At 39.4% G+C, this 22,981-nt stretch overlaps 1 protein-coding gene across 2 annotated transcripts in view; it reads left to right on the forward strand.

Annotated features, from left to right (window-relative positions):
- Positions 1-22,981, forward strand: part of PDE4B (phosphodiesterase 4B) — a 467,156-nt gene that overhangs the window by 356,969 nt on the left and 87,206 nt on the right. For both annotated transcript variants that reach the window (XM_036234930.1, XM_036234933.1), the window contains 3 exons: positions 5,374-5,410; positions 5,534-5,604; positions 14,487-14,536. In XM_036234930.1, the coding sequence (XP_036090823.1) occupies positions 5,374-5,410; positions 5,534-5,604; positions 14,487-14,536 (158 nt within the window). The remainder of the gene's footprint in view (positions 1-5,373; positions 5,411-5,533; positions 5,605-14,486; positions 14,537-22,981) is intronic.

A 22,981-nucleotide genomic window follows, 5' to 3' on the forward strand; every position in this document is an offset into this window, starting at 1 on the left:
TAGAAACTAGTGAGGCCGGGGCGGGAACCACCCTGGACAGAATCAAGTTTTGATTAACCACCTGCAACTCCACGAGGAAGGAAGACCCATGTTTCTTTCATTTGGTCATCCCATTTGCAAAGTTTTATATAGACAGAGAGTTTTTTAAAGCCACCATTTATGTAAGGACAAAGTGGTCTCTAGAGAGAGCAGTCAAGAGAAATGAAATCTAACAACCAGGAAGAAAAGCAGAAATAAGAGGCCACTCAAATTTAAGACCTGATGGCTGATGGACTACCAAAAAAGTACAATAAGACTTGAGTTAGACTTAGTGCTGTCACACTCATTAGCCCCAGTCTTTAAGATATGGAATTGGTTTTATAATGTCTAAATTATCTCTAAATAAAAATGCACACGTGTTGAGTATTTCCTTTCTGCTACGTACTATTTAAAGTACTTTACACATTTTAACTTATTTAATCCCCATAACCTCAATGTGGTTGGCACTATAAATTCTTGTCTTAAAGGTGGGGACATTGCAGCACAGAGAGATTAAGGAACCTGTCCAGTAAATGGGGGACCAAGGCTTAAATCCTGGGAGTCTATATGATTAAACCACATGGATAGTAAATACATAAACAGATACTCGATAAGGATGAGAAAAAAAATAATGATATTCATCTCTGTTCTACCTACCTTTTCAGCTGTTATGACGGTCATATTCATTCTTTTTTTAAAATTTTTACTTAAATTTAAGTACTTTGCTAACAAATAGGACATATTCTGTGTGTTTAAGGGACGTAAAAGGTTATTAAGTCAATAGGTCGTTTTAATACCTTTAGGTAAGGGCAATCATAGAAAGGTATGCATAGGAATTAGGTCTGGCCAGGCAGAGCAAGAAGTCTGCTTTGAGGAGTTACAGCTAAGCTGGAGGAATTAGCCAAACAAAAGGGTGTGCAGGAGAAAGGGCCATGTGCTAACTAACTCTCTAGTCGTCAGCAGCATTGTGGGGAAACCACAGTTCAATATTGCTGAGGCAGAGAATGTGAAGGGATGAAGAAGTGGTGAAAGATGAGACTAGAGAAGTAAGCAGGAAGCTTACCATGCAGGGCCCATGCTGAGGAGTTGGCCTTTTTCTGCAGGCAAGCAGCGGGAAGCTACTACAAGTTTTTAAGCAGAAAAAAACATAATCAGAGGATTGTTTTGAAAGATAGCTCTGATTAGGGTATGAAGAATGGTTTGGAGGGCAGACAGGCTTAAAGAAATAGTGTCCAAGAGCCAAATGGGAGGCTGCTTTGGTAATGCACATAATAGATGATGGGTATCTACCTTAGAGCAGGTCCAGTGAGCAATCAATAAATACTTGCAAGTTATAATCAACATAGGTTAATGGTTGGCTGTAGATGAGAGAGAAAGAGGTTCCAGGCTTGGCCAAGGAGATAAGTGGTTGGATCATTCCTTAGGATCAAGAACATTCTCTTATCACATGAAATAATGTATATGAAAATGCTTTGTAAACTGTAAAGTATAACATAAGTAGTTCTTTACGACAGGGCAGACATGACTATCATAAAGAAGTTTTTGGCACCTGCAATTCTTTAATTACAGTAATGATAACTACTACTAATAAAAATAACTGTAAATAACTAAAGCGTTTTTATGTGCCAAGCACCGTTGTAAGAGTTGTACACATATAATAACTCATTTAATTCTCACAGTACCCCACTTTACAGATGAAGAAGTTGAGTCATAGAGAGATTTTCTAATGTCTCATAGTTAGCAATAGTGAAACTGGGGAGTAAAGGGGTAGGGAGGAGGAAAACTATGCTGTCTGGCTCCAAAATCTGTGCTCTTAACTATAGTAGTATATATGTACCTGTATGACAGACTAAAATCAGTGTTACAAGAAAAAAAAATTTTAATTTCTATGGGTAGCTATAAAACAGAGGAAGGTGAAATCAATAAAAACCAGAATGTAGCAATAGGAAGTAGCATGGTTCTTTCCTAGAAAACCATTTCATTGTTTAGAGTAGACAGACATACAGTTCTAAGACCCAAGGTGTTCTCACCTTCAATTATTCTATCAAAGTGTACTGTGCTGGTTTTGTCACTAGGTGGTGCTCTTGCCATGGTTCTAAATATCTGGCCTGGATCCTGAGAGGCATTGCCCACAGGATCCAGGTTTGGAAAGCTAAGTGCATCACTTCTCATGGCCAATCAAGGGTTTTGTTTTCCATGCCATTTAATTCTTAATTATTAATATATCATTTTATGATTTAAAAATTTAGAATAGTTTTATAAATTATCTAGCTGTACTCAAATAGGAGTTTTTTGGTTTTGTCTTATTTCTTCCTGTACTCGTTATAAATTGTCTGTGATTTATCTGATCATTTCTGTAGCAGCTCTCGACATAGAGCATTAGCTTTTGCAGCTCAGATACTTTACAGGAGCCAATGCTGGGGACCTGCGAGTCTATCTCTTGCTTCTGAATGTTCTTTTCTCCTAAACTTCAAAGACTCCGTAATGATAAATTCATATGGACTTGGTACCCTCTTAATGTTTTTTTAACCTCCCTTTAATCATTAGTTTGTACAGTTTTAGTAACTCTCCATTATGCAGCAATATATCAGCTTTAGGTACTACATAGGCTTGAGATTTGCTTATATTACTTAGCATTTGTTGAGTATTTAGACTCCAGAAACTCAGGAGCCATAGATGATCTCTTAACTCGAACTGCATTACCTTACCCCCAACTCTCCCCGATATCTTATGAACAATGTGAACTTCACAGCAGAAGTCTGAACAAATAGTTTACACATTTCATCCATCTAAAAGTTCATCTCAAGAAAACAGGTTGGGAAGAAGTTCTTGATACAGTTCACTACCCAGCATTTATCACAACTGCCCCTCTCTTAACTCCTTAATCTATCTCTCCTTTTGACTCCTCTCCAAGAACTCAGAGGTTCTTCCTTTGGCTGTTGTTATGTATATATCCCCCCACCTCAGGAAGCTACCCCCTGTCATTGCTTTAACATCCCCATTACTGAAGGCAGTTTCTAAATCTATAGCTCTAATTTCCATATTTCAGTCTTGATGTCTGCACCAGGATATCAACGAGTATCTTAAAACATGTGGGAAAGTGATACATCTCTTCCCCCAACTCCTCCTCACTTTTTTCTCCTCATGACTTCACTATTTTCCCAGTTACTCATTTTTTTTTTTAAACCGAAAATAATATTTCTTTATGACCCCTTATCCAGGGAAATGGTCAGTCCTTGACAAGACATTTAGGGTCTCTTCAAATTGTCTTTTCCTATTCTCTTCTTCTGCCTCACCTATTTCTTCTCATCTGAATGACTGTAGTAGCCCTCTATTTTCCCAGTTCTATCCTCTCTCTAATTTGTCCTTTGGTGTCCATAGCATTTTACTTTCTTAAGCACTTTTCTGTCAACCTATCTCACTAAAAACCTCAACTGACTCGTTTCTTGCTTCTGAGGTAAGCACCAACTTCACAACCATCGTCAATACTGTCCATAATGTGCACATGAAGGGACTTCTAGTCTTATCCTCTACATATGTCTGCGGTTAATGTGCTCAGCTTCACCCAAACAGCCGTGAGGCATCTCAGTGAGCATGCTTAGTACTTTCCCATTTCAATGCCTTTGTTCTGGCAATATCTCTCATTGGTGACATCTACCATCTATGCCATTTAGAGCCTGCCCTTAAAAGTTCATCTCACATCCTCCCCATTCCATCGAGCAGCCTTTCCTACTTTCTCAAATTCATACTTATTGCCTCTCTTTCGCACCCCATTAAGTACCCATTGTTTGTATTTCTCATTCTATTTTTATGCTGTTTATTGCAGTGTTTTGAATATTTTCTGTCTCTCTTGCTGTGTTTTATTTTGGGGAGGAGGTCACGGATGCTGTACAGTTCAGTACATCAACTATCCAGAGTCATTGTAAAATAGGAAATGTGATGGTTTTTTAACCATTGATTTTGAGAATCAAACTGTTTTAGTTTTTCCACTTACTAGTTACGTACTAGTTAAGCAGTTGCTTAACTAGTCTGGGCTTTGATATTATCTATACAATGAGACTATTAAGTACCTACCTCAAGTCTTGTTATAAGAATTAAATGAAATAATGCCCATTAAGTGCTAAGCACAGGGCCTGATGTATAGTAATCTTGCAAAGTATGCTTATGCTTGTCAGTATTCTTTCTGTAGTCACTGTACAAAGTAGAAACACAAGAAGTTTAATAGATTAAATTGAAGGGGGACTTCTAGCTAAAGACAAAGTTATAAGGAAAATATTACATTAAATAAGACCTCCCCCCCCCCCAAAGTAAAAGCCTGTGTTAGAGGAGAGACCTACATGGACATAAGTATTCAACTCTGGATCCTCAGGCCTCACACAGTTCCTGGTACCAGGCAGTTGCTTACTAACTATTGGTTGCATTCATGCAATTAACTAATAAGGTGCCATATTTGTATGGTGATCATGAGGACAAAAAAGGTAGATCAAACGGTGAAGGAAGCTTATTGTCAGCCAACTTCTGTGCAGATGTTATGACTCACACTGTGATAGCAAATTGGCCTGATTTTGTGTCCTGCAGCTCAGGCCAACGTGTCTTCTAATGGCTTTAATGGAGAGTTTGCTGCATGTGGGCTTAAGTAGATTTATCATCGAAGTATGTGCCAGAAAGAGAGTGCATTTCTGAAGACGCAGTTTTGACTGTTCCTAAGTACATATTTATATAACACTAGGTACAGTTTCATCAGATCTTTGGGACAAAATGAGCAACAATGATATGGTAATAGTAGGTTCAGTTCGTGCACTCCCATTAAAAGCTTTTCCATGAGTACTTTAAGAAAAAAAGTTATATTAAAAACAAAAAGTAATGGGATTCCCAGACAGAAATCTGTGTTTAAATGGCATTAAGGCTGTGGTTCAAATCAACAAAAGCCAGGAAATCCAAAGTTAACGTTTATCCAGACTGTTAGGCCATTTTTTCCAACTCTGTGTGTGCCTGTGAGCAGCCCTCCCTTTGAATTTCCTGGCTCCAGCAATCCAAATCCACAAGTTGCTTTGAATTACAGTACTCTGAGTCTGCTATTTGATGGGAATATGCCCTAAGGATACATGCTTGCTTGCAAATGCTTTTATGTGTAGTCACTGTAAACCTAGGAGCCATGAACCTAGGTTGTTCTTTTTTTTTTCTTTCAGGTTCCTGAGATCCCCATTAATGCTTAAATCAGTCCTGCCTTATATCTAGGTAGAAGGATTTATATAATATTTCTGCTGCTAACACTGATAAAGTTTAATATTACAACTTATAGGTCACATTTATCATTCAAATGCATTTTAAATGTTTTTCTCTCTTTTTCATCAGACATGGCGATGACTTGATCGTAACGCCTTTTGCCCAGGTATGTGTCACACTGGCCCTGGCTCACTCTCTCTCTATCTGTGGGTATACTTCTTAAGGGTGGCCTCTGAACCTTCCCATTTGTCTCCTTTTGCTTCTAATCACTTGAAACATTTCTTTGTAGGTTCTCGCCAGCTTGCGAAGTGTGAGAAACAACTTCACTATACTGACAAACCTGCATGGAGCATCCAACAAGTAAGCATGGGCTTTTGGTGGAGTCATGAATCCCTTCCATAAAGGCAAAACCATTGAAAAGCATTTAAGAAAAATAAATTAAATATATATAGACACACATATATTGCATGGGAATTTGCCATCTAATCTAAGTTAGGATACACAATGAAACTGGAAAATAGGATGGAGCACCATAGTATTTTAGAATTGGTAAGGTGCTAGAAATTAGTCTGGATCTTATTAATCTTAACGCTTAGTAGGCAATAGGAGTTTGACAAATAAAAGAGTGAGATGAGGATTTTGTTGACTTTTATATTTACTACTTTGGTAAGTATAAATATTTATCAGGAATAGTCATAAATTCTATTAAAATTCTTTTGGAATAGCTGTTAATGAATTCGGAGATTCAAACTTAAGATTAAAAGTACCAAAAAATTCAAGCCCAAGTTGCCTATTTTTTAATAATATATAAATAGGTTCATGAGATTTGGTGAATAAGTGTGGGATCATCTTCTCCTCTGCACCCAACTAAGTACATAACCTCAGTCATTTTAATTAACATTGTGGAACCTTGGTCTCCTCATGTGTAAAATGAAGGGTTTGAACTTGATATTCCCAAAGTAACTTTCTCCTTTGAAATCATTTCAATCTGAGTCTCAGTGTTATGCAGTTGACTACACGATGTTTTAAAAGATCATCATAGGGCTCAGAAGGCCATAGAATCTGTGATCCTGTTACGGGACAGCTGGAGGAGATCTTTGAAACCATTGATTCAATCCCTTCACTTTCCAAGAGAAACCCAGGCCCTCCAGACACTTGCTAACAACCACGTCATAGGTTATAGATACACCAGGGCCAAATCCTAAATCTCCTAAGTTTTCCAGCCAGTGTCTGCTATAGAACACTCTGTCTCTCCAGTCTTTGTGAAATTATTCACTGACCCTCTATTTTGCTTTTATCCAAATTTTCATCGAGTGAAATTGTTAAGAATAGAAGTAAACCCTCCTTTGAAAGCCTACTTTCCTTTCATGGTTCAACAGCTTATTACTGAGTCTCCTATGATTGCTCTGCATAGCCCGCTGCAGGCTCTCCCATCACTGGTCTCTTCTCTAAACCACTGCCCAAGCTGCCACCAGAGTGTTTTTACCACATGCTGTTTGATGGCTTCACTCTTTAGCTTGAGGCCTTTCATTTGGCTCACTCTTGTCATTAAGATAGTTTAAATGCCTATGCTTCTCTCCTAAGGTACTTCATGATCCAATTTAAGTTTGCTTGATTGATAATCTTTTGGGTTTATATTTGATGGAATATACATGAAAGCTAGATGCTTGCCGAGCCTCTTTTGCAGTGGTACTCCCCGTTTATTCATTTATTAGATAATTACCCAACAAGTATTTATTTAGTACATACTATTTATCTACGCACATATGTATCAATTTAACAAATATTTATTGAGTACCCACTTTGTAGCAGGCACTGGTGCTAACAGAGTGACCGAAACAGACAACTTCTCTGTCCTTTCTGGGCTTACATTTCAATAGGAAGAATCGAGACTTATAGTGTTGAATAATCAGAGAAAATCTCTGACCACATGGGATCACATTTCAACACTTGTGATCTGGTTGCTCCCTGCATGTTCTAGTCTCCATCCCGATTACGGACTTACTGTTCTCTCTTCCTAAAATGTCTCTCTCCACCTGCTAGTGATTGCTTGACTAAATCCTGCTTGTCTTTTATAACTCATCCCTCCTATCGCCTTCCCCAGGATTCTTTTCCTGCCCTCACCAAGCCTGGCTGAGCCCCACTCAGTGGCCCCAGAGTACTCTGCAAACCTTAACCCACTTCTTATGGATTTCTGTCGACCACTAAGCAATGTGCGCCTTGTGTCCCCTTGAGAATTACATTTACTTTATCTTGAATTTCCAAGAATTAGCAAAATCCCTGACATCTAGTAAGTACTCCATAAATATTTATCATACATATGAATTTCTCAATGAATAATTATTGGAGAAAGACCACCAATTGTTTAGCAAATGACTTTCTCATGAGTGATTCCTTCCCTTTCCCTATCTTTTTTCTTTATAGAATATGACCGCTGGGACCATACTTACTGGTTTCATAACTCAATTCTACCACTTGAGCAAATTAATTAACCTCTCTGCATCTCAGTTTCTCAATCACTAAAGTAGGGTTGTTCTGAGGATTAAGTAAGTTAAAAGTTATAAGGTATTTATAACAACATCTAGCACATAGTAAATGCTCAATAAATGCAAGCTATTACAATTTATAGTTACATTTCTCTGGCTAGATCCAGAAACAATATAACACTTTGGGGTTTCATGTCAATTATCTTAGTTTCAATCACTGTCAATGATATAGGTACTGTTGGCCCCACTCTATGGACAAGGAAACAAAGCTCAGGGATATTAAATGACTTGTACAAGAACATACCACTTCCAGTGAATAGCAGAGTCTTATCTGAAACCTGGCATCCTGACTCTTACTGCAGCACTCTTTCCATTCACTACTTTTGTTAAGTCTTCTGTCTCATGGGAAGAAGTTTCTGAAGGCTTTGAAACACAGAATCATTTAGGAAGATCATATGGACTAGATGAAGGTCAGAGAGCCTGATGGCAGAGACATGAACTGTGAGAGTGTTTTTCAGAAATTAAAATATGAGGAGAGAAGAGCTGGATCAAGATGATGAAGACTGGAATTGGAGAGGATGAGATTAATAAGGACACTTTTCAAAGGCTTCTTAGCAAAGCAGGCTCAAGATCACTATGTTTAAAGGCTCCAGGGAGAAGTAGGAGGCAGTGGGGTAGACAGATGTTCAGTTACTGGTTTGTTAGCACAGGACTTGGATGTTCTTTCACTGTTGGTAGTATTGGGAGACATTCAGCCTAACTCTGCTGATTAACAGGCCATGTCAGCTGAAGCTTTCTTGAGAATCAGGTCATCGCATAGTCTTGAGTGTTTCAAGCCACATAAACCTTTGGGAATTGAGGTACCCTCAGACTATAACTGCCATATTCAGAGCTGACATGGAACCCATTATCACACTCTGGCTGAGGACCCCCTTTCCCAAATCATACCCTTTGTGTCATCTTTGGTCCAAACCAAACCACACCCACCAAACAGAATAGCTCTCCACCAGTAAGATAGTTGTAGCTAATGACCTTTCTCAAATCCATACCCATATTTGTACAGAGTTGATCCTCTTACTCATTTCAAATACTTCCTTGAAACCAACACCAACCAGTAGAAGTTTGATGTGGGGGATTCACCAGTAGAGAAAGCTTCCCCAAAGGGAGTCGAGGTTGTCTCAGTCCAGCCCAAGCTGAGAACTGAGTGATGGATTTTAGCTACAAATGGAGCAGCCTGGCAGGACCAGACCGGAAAGCTGGAAAACTGAAGGCACTCCATTCTATTTCTACATAAGCAATACCCTCAGATAGATACAGAAAACTGAAGACAAGAGGATCTTCCAAGAATGTATCCACCATACTGAGAGCATTTTTCTCCCCATATATGTACTCATCTTAAGAGCTGAAACTGTGAGATTCATAGAACTCTGAAGTTTCTCTCTGGGACTTTTGACTTGGGTTCCAGGTTGCCACTCCTTGCCTTGAATGTAACATTTAAGCAATAATTATGTCCTTGGAGTGGTTTTCATGAGACATCTGGATAGTGTGGTTTATGATATGAAAAGAAACTCCCACATAGTACTACACTTCTCATAAATCAAGATTTTCTTTATCTTTTGGCTCTTTGCTCTGCTTAAAAGTGATCCATTGTCTGCCTGAGCTTTACCACCCAAAGGGTGAAAATCTCAAAGTTCCTGTTGAGATTTCCTCACCCCTCCATGAAATGTTCCATTGAAGAATGCTTAATTGGGCCTGTTATTCCTTTGTCCCAAGAGTTAATTTTGAAAATATGGCTTTCATTTAGAGCTGTTAATTTAGATAAGCATCCCTAAAGCATTTACTGGCTTCAAAGAGACTGGTGGCAAAATCACAAGTATGAGTGAGAGTATCTGTCATTCACCACTCTAATAATCAGGGAATAGAGCTGACAGCAAAGAAGTGTCCTCCGTCATTCACCTGTGTCACTAACATCACAGATATCACCAGTGGCTATCAGGAAATCACATAATGTTTCTGTATTAACGTTCTTCCAGGGCATAATTCAATCAACATGTATGCAATCTTTGAGAAAAAATTAATAACCACTTTTTTTTTTCAGTGTATATCAGAAGTGTCTTTCATTGCTTTATGTACTTTGGCATGGAACTTAAATTAGCTGAGAATAATAAAATTTTGAACATTCAGAGTTAGAAAGAACCTAGCCAAATTTCCTCAGAATAAGTGAGGAAATATACTTATAACTCCTCACACAGGACCTGGCACATTGTAAATTTACAGTAAATGTTAGTTGCTGCCTGCTCTCTCCAAGTGAGGAAGAAACTGAGAGGTTCAATGAATTGCCCAGGGCTATACAGTTGGAAGGGAGTTGGAGCCAGCATTAGGATTTCTGTCTCCTTATTCATAGTCCAGTTCTTTCTCCACTGGACACTATTCAAGGCTGGAAAGTATTTACTGCTGGGCCATATTATTCTCCCTATTAATATCACCGTCTTCAGCAATCCAGGCATATAACTTCTTATGATTCTTCCATAAGTTAGAGACCATTGGAAACTGGGCAGCCGAGGCCATTTTCTTCTGGCACTCACTGATTTCGAGTTGGCACTCTCATGCCCTATAAGCCATAATGCAGCTTCCAGAAGTCATTTAAAGTATCGAGTTCATTCATTTAAAGTGTATGCGGCCTCTTCTTTGTTGCCAGTCTAAGTGATAAACCAAATAAACGTGGTACTTGTCTTTCCAAAGCTTATACACACAGATACTTACCTGAATTAACACCTCCAAGTAAAAGCTGTATTTTCAAAATTATCTCTTTGGACAAGGGAATTTATGTAGCTTTTGTAATTTTCAAGAAGTCATTGAGAGAATTGGGTGTTATGAGTAGACATGCTATTAACAAAGTAGACATTTCCAGCATTTAGGGTCTCTTAGTTTAATGTCTCTTTTTACAAAAGCCTTCTTTGGAACTCAGAAAGACAAATGAAATAAAAGTATTAAAAACATATTATTAATCTGATGAATACATAATGGATACCTTTATCATACCTACCAAACATTTTACAGATTCCAAGGTTACATAGGTGAACGATATTCAATTTTTGCTTAAATTTCTTACAGATGAATTGAGGAGACAGACAGAAAAAATGGGAATTGCAATCTAGCTTGAGCAGTGCTGTGGTAGGATGAGCAAGGCAAGTAGCACGAAGACGATACATGGGAGGGCAGGCTCTTCTGAGCGATGCCTAAGCTGAGTCCTAGAGCGTGTGAAAGAGTTTGTCCTTTAAAGAGGAGGGGGAAAGTGTTCGGCTGAGCAAAACATATGCAAGGGCCCAGCAACATGGGTATACGCCGTGTCTGAGGAACAGCCATTAGTATATAGAACGAAGACTCTAATGGAAAAAGGAGACCAGATAAAACAGTCACATGGTATTTGGCCCCTCAAATCCATCCACCAGTATTTATGGAATTCCTACTGTTTGCGAGACAAATTGGTGGGTCCTGAAGAAGTTATATGGAAAATGTACAGAACTGGATCCTGCCATCAATGAGTCACAGATTAGTGGTCAGGATAATATGTGTCCATATGAGTTTAACATGAGGAAATAGCCCTAAAGGTACAACGAAAGCCCTATGAGAGATTAGAGGAAAGATCATTTTTAGCCAAAAGGACAATATCCTTAGCAGATGGCATTTGACCTCTGAAAGTAAAATTCTGACAGCAGCAATTCCTATGTATGTCCTCCCCACCCCACCCCCCATATGTGCAAGCAATTCATTATACCAGCTCGGTGTCCTACTATTCAACTCAATTCTGACACTATTTACATGTGTCAGCATCAGATCCCACAGTTTAGGGCTCAGTCCTATAAGATTCCCCTTCTGCCCCACTTCAGATGCCAATCACAAGTCCAGGTGGTCACCTGTGCTTCTGGCTCTAGATCAGAGATTTGGAGGACTCCTTCCTTGGGGTCAATTAATTTACTAGAGCAGCTCACAGAACGCAAAGTATTTTACTTATTAGGTTGCTGGTTTATTATAAAAGGCTATATAGCTCAGGAACAACCAGATGGAATTGATGTGCGGGACAAGGTATTTGAAAGGAGCAAAGAGCCTCTCTGCTCTCTGAGTATGCCAATCTCCCAGAATTTCCACGTATTCATTAACACAGACCCTTTGGCTTTTATGAAGGCTTCATTATAAAGCCACGATTGATGAAATCATTGACCATTGGTGATTGAACTCAATCTCCAGTCCCTCTCCCTTCCCCTGAGGTCCTGGGTGGGGCTGAAAGTTCCAACCCTCTAATCACAAAATTGGTTTCCTGGAAACCAGCCCCAGGGATTTTTCCAAAATCACCTCATTAACATAACAAAAGACACCTTGATCATTCTCCTCACTTAGGAAATTCCAGGGGTTTTAGCAGCTTTTTGCTGGGAAACATGAAGAAGACCAACTATATATTTCTTATAAATCACAGAAAGGTAGATGATATTTAGATGCGTAGATTTGTGCAGGGAGAGCTTCCTCTCAGTGGAATGGCCCGAGCAGTGTCAGGAAAGGAATAGCACTTGTTAAAGGAAAATGAAGTGATCAAGCTTGGCCTTGACAATGTATGAGTTCCTTCCTTCTTTCCTTCCTTCCTTCCTTCCTTCTTTCTTTCCTTCCTTCCTTCCTTCCTTCCTTCCTTCCTTCCTTCCTTTCTTCCTTCCTTCCTTCCTTCCTTCCTTCTTGCCTTCCTGCCTTCCTTCTTGCCTTCCTGCCTTCCTTCCTGCCTTCCTGCCTTCCTTCCTCCCTCCCTTCCTGCATCCCTCCCTCCATTCTTCCCTCCCTCCCTCCTTTCTTCTTCTTTCTTTTCTTTTTCTTTCTGCCAGATGATGCATAGAGCAAACAGCCAGGCAGCTAGCTGGTAGTTTGAAATGCAATGTCCAGCGTGGAGAAATTCTGAGACATAAGTCGGGAAAAGTGTGTTGAGGTCAAAAAGCAAAGGACTTCAAATGCCAGGGTAAAGAGTTTGGAATTTAATCTCTCAATTTTCTGGAAAAAGAGCCTTCAGTATTAGTGCAGGCATTAGCAGATGTGGAAAGAGCACGTACTTTGGATTCAGAAAGACTTATCTTTGAATCCCAACCATGCCAGTTATAAACCGCGTGGGCATGTTTCTTAACCTCTCAGAGCTTCAGTTGCCTTACCCTTAAAATGAGATGATAATGCTCCCGATAGAAACTAGGAAATACCTAGCACAGTGCCTAGCAGAGGAAAGTAATTGTCGGATGGCAACTTCCCTTCCCTTGTCACACGTGAAAGTTTCATGCCACAGAGGATTTACGAGTACCTTGCCTAGGATTACCTAGCTAGTATAGAAGTAGTAGATGTTCCTGTCAGACCCTGCAGCTGTAAGGTATAATTACTTAGAAACTACATTATCCCTAAATCCAAAAATGGATTTGGAGTACTTAATAAAAACATAGGAAAATAACTATATGGTCACGTTGGTAGAGAGCCCCTGCCTTTGCAATACCTTGCGGGCCATTCTCTGTCACTTAGAATTTGGCTTTCTCCTCAAACTTGTCTGTACATCAGAATCCACAGAGAAGTAAAAAATTACAAATTCCCAGGCCTCAGCCCAGATATACTGAAATAGATTCTCCAGGGATGGGGAAGGGAATCGTATTTTTAATAGCTCCCCAAATGAGTCAGATGTCATCCATGTTTAGAGACCCACTGGCCTAGAGTTCCACTCTCTTGCTCGTTGCTAATGATCTTTAGTGGGGCAGAGAGCTCTCTGTACCAGTGGTTCTGAAAATGTGGCCCTAGACCCACAGCATCAACACCAGCTGGGCACCAGTTAGCAGTGCAAACTCTCAAGCCCACCCCAGGCTTACTGAACCAGAAACCCTGGGAGCAGGTCCAGCAATGTACTTTAACAAGCCTCCAGGTGATTCCTATGTACTCTAAAGTGTGAAGGCTACTGCTCTGTACTATTTCTGAGAAGTTCTCCAGCAATGCTCTGAGAAACCAGAGGAATCAGCTCTGCAAAGCATGAGAAGGATGAGAGCAGCAGTATTGGGGGTGAGGTTGGGGAGAAAGAAAGAAGAACAACAAAGAAAGAAAAGGAGGAGGAGATTCATGCAGTTTTTGTAGAGCATGGGTTTGTTTGCTTCTTTCATTTGAATCTTGACATCAGCAGGTTTGTTGTGGTGTAGAATAGTGCCCAGTTTCTCTATGAAAAAACTGTTACATAAATTGAGCAACCTGGATTACTGTTCCTAGTGGCTGTGTCACCTTTGGCAAGAGACTTTACCTCTCTGGGTCTCAGTTTTCTGAGGTACAAAAATGGGAGGGAGGTGTGGACCGATTGGTCTCTCAGGACTCCTCTGGCTGTAACTTTCTACAGTACTGCCCAAAGGAGCTGAGATTCACTTGTACATTTGATGTCATTCCTGAGCAAGGATATCCTCTTCTGAGGGCCTCCTGGAACAGGGAAACCTGGAACAGAGGGGCTAGTTAGGGACCTGGAGTAAACAACTTCCTTCCTGGAGTGTTAGAGCAGCCAGGAGACTGTGATAGGGAAATTCCAGGCCATCTGGATGTGAGAGAATTGCAGTCATCTACCCATGTTACAGGAGCCTGCCTTCCGGCGATAGCATTATGTCACTTGATAGCTCACTGTGACCTGGAAAACTCCTCAGTAATCATGGGGATGCAGGGAGAGGATATTCATACAAAGACTCAGGCCTTCTTTTCTCTCTGTCTCTACAGGAGATCCCCAGCTGCTAGCCAGCCTCCTGTCTCCAGAGTCAACCTGCAAGGTAAGCCATGTCACGGCCTATCTCCATGTTCCAAAATAATAAATATGCCTTTTATTCAAAAGTTTTTAAAAACAATAGCATTTGTTTGCATACCGTGGCCCTCAAAAGTATGTCTGTGGGTGACTTTTTTCAAAGGCATACTGGAGTTTTACTTCATTCCATGTGAAACCAAGTGAAAAGCAGTATTGAATGATTCTCTCGTCACACACACACACCCGGGCTTTCCGAATGTGATGGATGAGTGGTAATGGTACTTCCCAGAAAAGGAGCAGGGGGCAGACCTGTGTCGATAGTGCAATTTGACCTCAACTTGCTGGCCCCAGTGAACTGCAAGAGGACTAACCTCAAAGGCCCCAAGGTGCCCCCCATTGGCCTAGCGCCCCACCAGCTATGTTCGTGGTTTTCCGCTCAACGTCAGCTATAGATCCCACTTGAATGTACATCCTTTCCAGGTGTGAAACCAAAGGCTCTTTCCAGGTCACAAATCATTTCTTTCTGAGGTTATCCAATTTCGTTTCTCAAAGATGTTTTAAAGAAACCTAACCTCCCACCTTTCAGTACTGTGCCTATGCTTTTCATATGGAGTTGAGAAGTGTGTGTGGAGCAGAAGGGCCACCTTGAAGGAACAACGTGTGGATGTGTTGAACATAAATTCTTCTTGACATAAGATACAATCAGTTTGATGACATTTTTAAAAGTACAAAATGGAGTTTTTCCTCTTGACCCTGACCCTTGAGTAAAACCACAGGAGAAACAAGTGAGATGAACTCATAGTGAGATCACCTAACATCCATCGTTGCCTCCTACGTGTCTGTTTCCAGCAGTGCTATTCCCCTTGCTGTATGCTCCTGATCTTCCTTGCTCGGAAGTTATGTTTTCTTGCTGGTGTCGTGGCCATAAGTAGAATGGAAATAATTAAAAAGCCCAACTCTTAAAAGAAGGGAACAAAGGCAGTAGGTTCCATTGACATGTTGACTTCTGAAGTATTTATGATATATGCTTTAAAAAAAAACTTTATGAGAAAAAAATTGATAACAACAATAAAAATTAAAGGAAGAGTAAAGGTAAGTTTACCCCTAAAGCCCCCTGATATGAAATAGAATAAAATAGTACTGTACCCATCGACTTCAACAACCTAGAGTGCTGATATACTGTTTCCTTTAGAAGTTTATAAAAAGAAACTAGATAGAGTGTTTTAACATAAAACTGGTGTTACATCCTTGGAGATGAAGGGAGGTGGTTTTGAAACTACTATCATTTCATCATACTGGCCTACCAGTGAGACGCCTTTGTTTACATTTCAGTTAACTAAATTTATTAAGATGCCTCCTAAATTTGAATTGATTTGAATATTGAAACTATGTTTTCTTTCTCTTGTAATAAATACTGAAAACATTAGGGAAAATGTGATATTTATACTTCTATAAATTAGCTCATTAACCAAAGATGCTATTGGAAAGATCATTTTGTGATTATTGGCACAGTAACTACAGCTTGGCAACTAGAATCTTTTGCTAAATTCTTTTAAAACAATGGAGCACAGAAATGACAATACTACTTAGGCAATTTGTTTTTGTCTGCCTTTGTGGCAAACTACAAAAATCCTGGCTTTTCATTGAGAAGAGAATATAGCGAACCAATTATTACGTAATTATATGTTTCAAAATCTTAACGCTTAACCATGGTCAAAAAAGGAAGGAGGGCACACACATCCTGTGTTTTGTTCTTATTATCAGCTTAAATAAGTCAGGCAGATTTTTCCTGTTATTTTAATATTTATCGGCGTATGACAAAGAGGTATGTTTAAACAGAAACTTTTAAGGGGAATGAAAAATAGGTGGCTCAGAGCAAACAGGATTGAAAGCTAGAGGACTGCTTTAAAAGGTGCTTTTTCATGATAGTAAGATTAGGTTTTCATTTATTAGCACTGAAGGTGAACTTGTGTATTTGAATTGATATCTAAGATAAAAGGTACAAGAAACCTACAACAATTTACACAGATTTAGCAATAATCCAGTTTATTAGGAAGGCCTGACTTAGTGAATTGTATTCTTGTATAAAGTAAGTTTCAGAGAGAGAGACAGAGACAGAGAAAGTGAGAAGGCAATTTTTTTAAAAGGCTTTTAAAAATGCATCTAAATGAAGGAAATGTAATTCATTTTAAAAGCTAATTGTCAGAAATCATGATTAAATTGGCACATTTGCTCTTACAAATTTATCATTAACTGGAATAATTCATGGGGGAAATCAAAGCAAATTTCTCAGTCTGCAGTACCTTTCTTCTCACTGTTTAACCAAAATTATTCCTTTTAGCTCTCACGGTACAACACAGATTATTTTTCCTCTGCAAAGACATACTGATTTTTTAGAAAATCGGTATAATTACTCTTTTTTTCTTTTTATGCTATGACATCAATTCCATTCCAAAATATAGTGTGATTCATGATTTACATGTCTCCTCCATTGGACCTCCTTGAAGACAGGACCTTACTTCATCTCTTTATCATTTAAAATGTTTTAGCATAATAATTTTCACATAGTAGGAGGACACTAAATGTTGACTTGAACAGGACAACTACATAAAGTTTGGGGACTTTATCTTAAGGAAAATGCTCATAAATTAAAATTTAATGTGAGTTGATATTTTTATCTCTATGGCTATGAAAAATATTCAGTTCTGCTTTTTTTTTTTTACTATTAAATGTCAGTTATTGCATTAAATTAAAAGAGGCTTGAAACACACTCTATAACTACTTAAATATATTAGCGTGGTCATATGGGTTTTAAACAAAAAGAGTTAAATCTGAAAAGTTGGCATTTTTACACTTTGAATAGGAAAGCCAGACTGGAGCGTTTAGAGAATTTAAAACTCAGAAAGTAGAGCAAAGCAGAAAAGGCATGCTTTCAAGTTAAGGAGAAAGATGCAGAAATCCTGCTGGTGGCTGTTGAAAATGCTAATGCTGTAGAGTTCAATGAGCATCTCAATTTTTATCACATTTTGCCTTTTCACAAGCGTAGATTACAAGCTTAAGGAATAGAACAGAAGGGGCGGGGGGGGGGGGGCGGTGATGCAGAGAGAAGAGTAGAAGAAACTCCAAAACAAGGCAGCGACTTGAGTTCTGTCATCCGTCCACACTCAAAATGGAAAATTGAAGTAATTCTCAGGATGTCAGTCCCCAAAACTATTTTCAACAGAAAAAAATATCAGATAATTGAAAAACAAACAATGTGTGTGTGCGTGAGCGTGTGTGATATATGGAGTGTGTATGTGTAGGATAAGTGTCACATTTTGTCCACCCGTCCTATCTATCCCTTGCTTTTACATGCATTTCTGTAGTGATTACAGAGATGTCATGAATGTGAGAATTTACTGAAAGGGTAAATTATCAAGTGTTCACTGCCTTTACAAAATGATTCTTTAAAAAAGGGTTGAGAAGCATTTCTTTTAATGGCCAGTACCTCTGATTCATATAAATGCGACTTGATTTGTAATAATATGTGTCATATACACAACCTTCAGTTGCCAAATTGATATGTAGGGTTGGATGTTCTATACTAATTTTCTTATTTCAAAATTAACCAATAATTGTATTGAGCAAGAGCACCGCCAATGTGACAGATTAGATGTAATGAAGAACAACACCCGAGTCCATGGGTCATTGGGAATGACAGCAAACCACGTCAAAAAGATGACTAGAGAATTGCTTTGAGGGCTTCAGGCCAGTTTGCTGCAGACTCAAAGTCTCTCTCTGCCTCAATATCTGCAGCCTTGGTTGATGGTGGTTTTCAACACCAGTCCTAGATGTATTTCAAGAAAGGCCTATGTACAGAGAAATAGGATAATATAGGGCTTTCCAGCATGTCTGAAATAGGTTGGCTTAAGTGAGGAACAGACTTAATTAATTTTTTTCAATGCTCGTGGGAATCCATTTTTTCTGTTATGTGTCCAGGCCATTCTGGAGAGGAAATGACTCTGATAAAACAGAAGAAGAGGCTTTTTCTCCTAAGAAACTTGTTTCTCAGTACGAATTCCTCCCATATTTTTACTTTAATTATGAATATTCCCCTGGAGGTTCACGGAGGTGTGCCAGATACAGGGTCTGTTCGAGAAATAGACAACGAGCTCAGCGACTTATCTTGAATTCTAAGAAATTCAGAGAGTCATGACATTGATTCAGTTCTTTCTTTGCCAGAGCTACCAGGGCCTAGGATGAGAGATGAGCTGTGTGTGCACAAGCAAAGGGCTCTCAGAGAACCACTACAATGACCTGAGAGCCAAGCCGTGTTAGATGGCTGGAAACGAAGTCTGGCATAAAAAGAACGTTTGCTTGGTTTCCACATTAAGCAAGAACTGTCAGGCAGGATTGCAACATTTGTAGACAAATACAAATAAAATCAATTTGGTTATAAAAAGCTGTGACCACTCATGATAAAGAAAATATTGGAGGAAATTTTTAAAAAATAAGAAGAAAAGGAAGGCAAAAGAAAAAGAAAGGAAAAGATAAAAAAAAAAAAACTAGAAATATCAGACTATTTTTTCATCAATGCTCTGAATGTCATGTGGCCTGAATTATTAGTATAATTGCCTAATTACTCACCTCGAGTGTTTAAGCAATTTATGTACAAAACTATAGGGAAAATGCACTAGAAAAGCCCCTAATTGCTAATTATTCTCTTACTACTAATAATTAATTATTCTCAGTAGCTCTGAGAATAATTCCCCAGATGGTTGCTTTTGTCTAAAAAAGCCTTCTATGAAATTTTACCCCAGAGCATCAACACTGCGCTATTTATATTGATTTGCAATTATTTCATATATGTCTAAAATTAAATATAGTTAGCTGCAAAAACATTGACAAGTCAGCTAAAGTGCAAATAGTTAAAATGTTAACCTTTAGCAAACATTGCCAAAAATAAAGTTCTGCTTATTGACGGCTATTTCACCAGTTCAGAATTAATTTCTAAATTTAGTGTGAATGTTTCTTTCTGTTAAATAAAACCGATGAGACCTGAAGCATCTAATCTCCCACTGGCTGCCTAAGGAGTTGAGTTCGTTCCGTGTTGAATCCACTTCATGTTTTTGTTATGTTGAGAAACACCATCTACCCACCCCCCCTCGAAAGTTGGAATCATGCATGTTAGTAAGTATTTCAGTTATGCTATTGACGTCAATGGAGTCATTAAATAGATTGCTGGCCCTCCCAGAGGCAAATCACTGCCAGGGACCTAGATACAGACACGTTTTTTACAAAGACAACCATCAGGTTTTGCTATAGCAGTAAGCCAGAGAAAAGGAAAAGTTTATACTGTAGCAGACCTATCTCCAAACAGTTTCTTTCTTTCTTTTGCATTTCAGTTCCAGCCTCTCTTTCTCTTTGGTTACAGTAGGCTCAGGCAGATGCCCAGATATAGTTGCTTTGCCGTTTTGTGTGCAAAAGCATCTCCTGTAATTGAGACCATGAAGGGTGACACCTTTAGCTGTACACAGCCCATTTGATGTTTATTTGGTGGCATAAATTGTCTAAGCAAATCGCTATTGTCTGCAAGTAAGGCTGTGTTTGATATATAATTCCTTGAATAAACAATTTCATACACACACACACACACACACACACACACACACACACACACACACAATTTTATCCTTGCTGCTGCCTCTGTGTGGCTTGTAGCTGCAGCCCCTCATCTATGAATTAACCTTTATGCAGCCTGCACTGCGCTAAGGCACCATGGCTCCGAAGCAAAGGGTGGAGGAGGAGCCTGAGAAGAAAGATTCACTTCTCTCAGCGGCCTCATCTGCAAAGCTCTCACAGGAGGCAGGAGGCTGCCCACGTGCCTGTGTCCTCCCAAACCCCAGCTGCTGCCTGCCTCAAGCCTGGTCATGCAGCTCCCAGGCGTGTCAGAGAGAGTCTTCAGGGAACATCTGTCTCTTTCTGGATATTCTTGACAGCTCTGTTTACCTAGACAACCTCAGGACTCAGAGCCAGAGATTCACCTCACACCTGGACTCTTCTACTTCCCAGACTCATAGTTGGGGAGCCATCTTGGACAGGCAGCTTTCTTCAAAATCTTGTTGGCAAACTCTACCATATTGGCTTTAGCACTTTTCTCCATTTCCAACCCCTCTTCTTTGACTCTTTGTACTCCCCCACTTCCATATCAGTAAATACATACAGAAGTGCCAGATACCTGACCCCTTCAGTAACCCCTTTTTTAAAGCTAGAGGCTGACATCTATCCTCCCCTTCACCATTGCTCCTTATCCCATATTCCTGGCTTTGAGTAGTTGCCTCACCATCTACCTTTTAATCTCTCTCTTCTCCTCCTGCAGACAATTCTTGTAATTTATGTTATTTTCTTAATTGACTGTCCTTTGCCTTCAGGTTAAGATCCTCACTTCTTACCAGATATGCAAAGTCTTCTAGAATTTTGCTCCTAATTCTTTCTTTGTCCTCATCTCCCACTCTGTCTCCCGCTCCCATGCACAGCTGATGACTGAGGTGCACTGAACATACTGTCCCTCAAATGTGCCAGGCTCTTTTTGCCTTCCTGCCTTTGTGCACGCTGTTCCTACTGCCCGGGCTTCTTTCTTTCGAAAATAACATTCACCTATTCAGCTCAGAGGTTTTCTTACATTGTCACTGTGAGCAAGTTCTTTATACTCACCGATTTTTGGATTCTGGAGTCAGGATTAAACTAAATATATAGCTTCAATCTAGGGCCTGATATATAGTGTATGCTTAGTAAATACTAGTTCCTTGACCCATTTCTACCTGGAAAGTGCATTTTTTTATTCTTCAAGACTCAGCGTGGATGCCGTTTTCTGGATGTGCTCCCCACAACTCATCCAAAATTACTCTCGATTATTATCTTGATTATTATTTCAAAATCTCAATTATTGCACTTGCCATGTTATCCTGTAATTATTCATTGAATTTTGTCCCCTTGTAAACTAAGAATGTCCCAAGTTCAAGTACTAATCTTTTTTTTTTTTAATTTATCTCTATAGCATGTGACCTGGAACATAGCAGTTGCTTAATAAATGTTTATAGAATGAACAAATACAAATGAACATATGCTTGCACCTGAATCAAAAAGGACTGGAAAGGAGCTGAGGCTCATATTAGGCATTTTTTCAGACTTGTCTAAGTATCTTCTAGCTCTCAGGCATGTGTACAATGCTGATATCCCTGGCTAATCTTGACTACATGTGACTTTTTGTCACTTGATGGGAACTCTTTATTATCCATTACTTCAGGAAGAAGTGGCAGTGTTAAAAGAAATGAAAAAAGGAAAATGACTAAATGTAACTAGCTTATCACCCTATCTTATGCTCTTGGTGCCCAGCACAGTGCCAGGCACACAGTAGATCCTCAATTAGCATATCGAATTAAATTGGGCTGGGAATGACTTCTCTGAGACTCAGTTTTCTCATCTGGAAAGTGGGTATTTTAACAGTTTGTCTCAAAAGACTGCTGTGAGACTAAATGAGAACAGCTATGGATGTAGTGGTTAAGAGTGAAGTCTCTGGAGCCAGACTGCCTCTCCAGTCCCAGCTCTACCACTATGTGACTTTAAGACAAATTACTTAACGACTCCATGTCTCAATTACATCATCTCCAAAACTGGGATGGAAATCGTACATACCTTGTATGTTGGTTGTAAGGATTAAATATGCAAACTTATATTAAGCACTTAGAATGGCTCCTGACACTTAGAAAATGTCATTATTAGTATTGGTATTGTGTATACGACATGCTTCCCTTAGCACCCAGCACATAGCAGGTGGTCAGCGTGTGATAGCAAGAGCCTAGGCCTGCTGGTATCAGAAGGGAACCAAAACAGAAAGCCTTGTTGAGGTCTGTTTAAAAGTTTCTGATCTACTTCCCTTTCTATAGTAATACGAACTAGAAGGCCATCTTTCTTTGAATTTTAAGATTCTTTTCCCTGGATACCACAAAGATCTGATTATGTAAAAATAGATTTAGAGCTGAAGGTAGGATTCTCCCAGACATACAGAAAAACTAAAGGAGCTAGAGGGAGAGAATGGAGCTGATAGTAAACGTAAGGGGACACTATGCAAGCATGATTCCTTCTCTTAAAAACAGAGTGCAAAGAAGAACACCCTATTAGGACTCTGATAAATTGGATCTGAGTGAACCGAGGGTTTTCTTTTGCATAAGCCTGAGAGGACTTCACTTTGTAAGATAGAATAATTATAGCTACCCAACTCATTATAGTTGTATTTAAATACAATGGGTAGGGCTTGGCACACACATGCACAGGCACAGGTTTTTCAACTCAGGAAGCTCAGTGGAGAGTAGCAGCAGAAGCTGGCGATCTTTCCTTCAGAGAGAAGACAAAACCTACTACCAGCAGAGTCCAGCCCGGGGGAGACCTTTGACTTCTTTCGGAAATTCTCTTATGCCCTCTCTCAATTACTTCT

The sequence above is a fragment of the Rousettus aegyptiacus genome, unplaced genomic scaffold (assembly GCF_014176215.1).
Source record: "Rousettus aegyptiacus isolate mRouAeg1 unplaced genomic scaffold, mRouAeg1.p scaffold_m13_p_1, whole genome shotgun sequence".
NCBI lineage: Eukaryota > Metazoa > Chordata > Mammalia > Chiroptera > Pteropodidae > Rousettus > Rousettus aegyptiacus.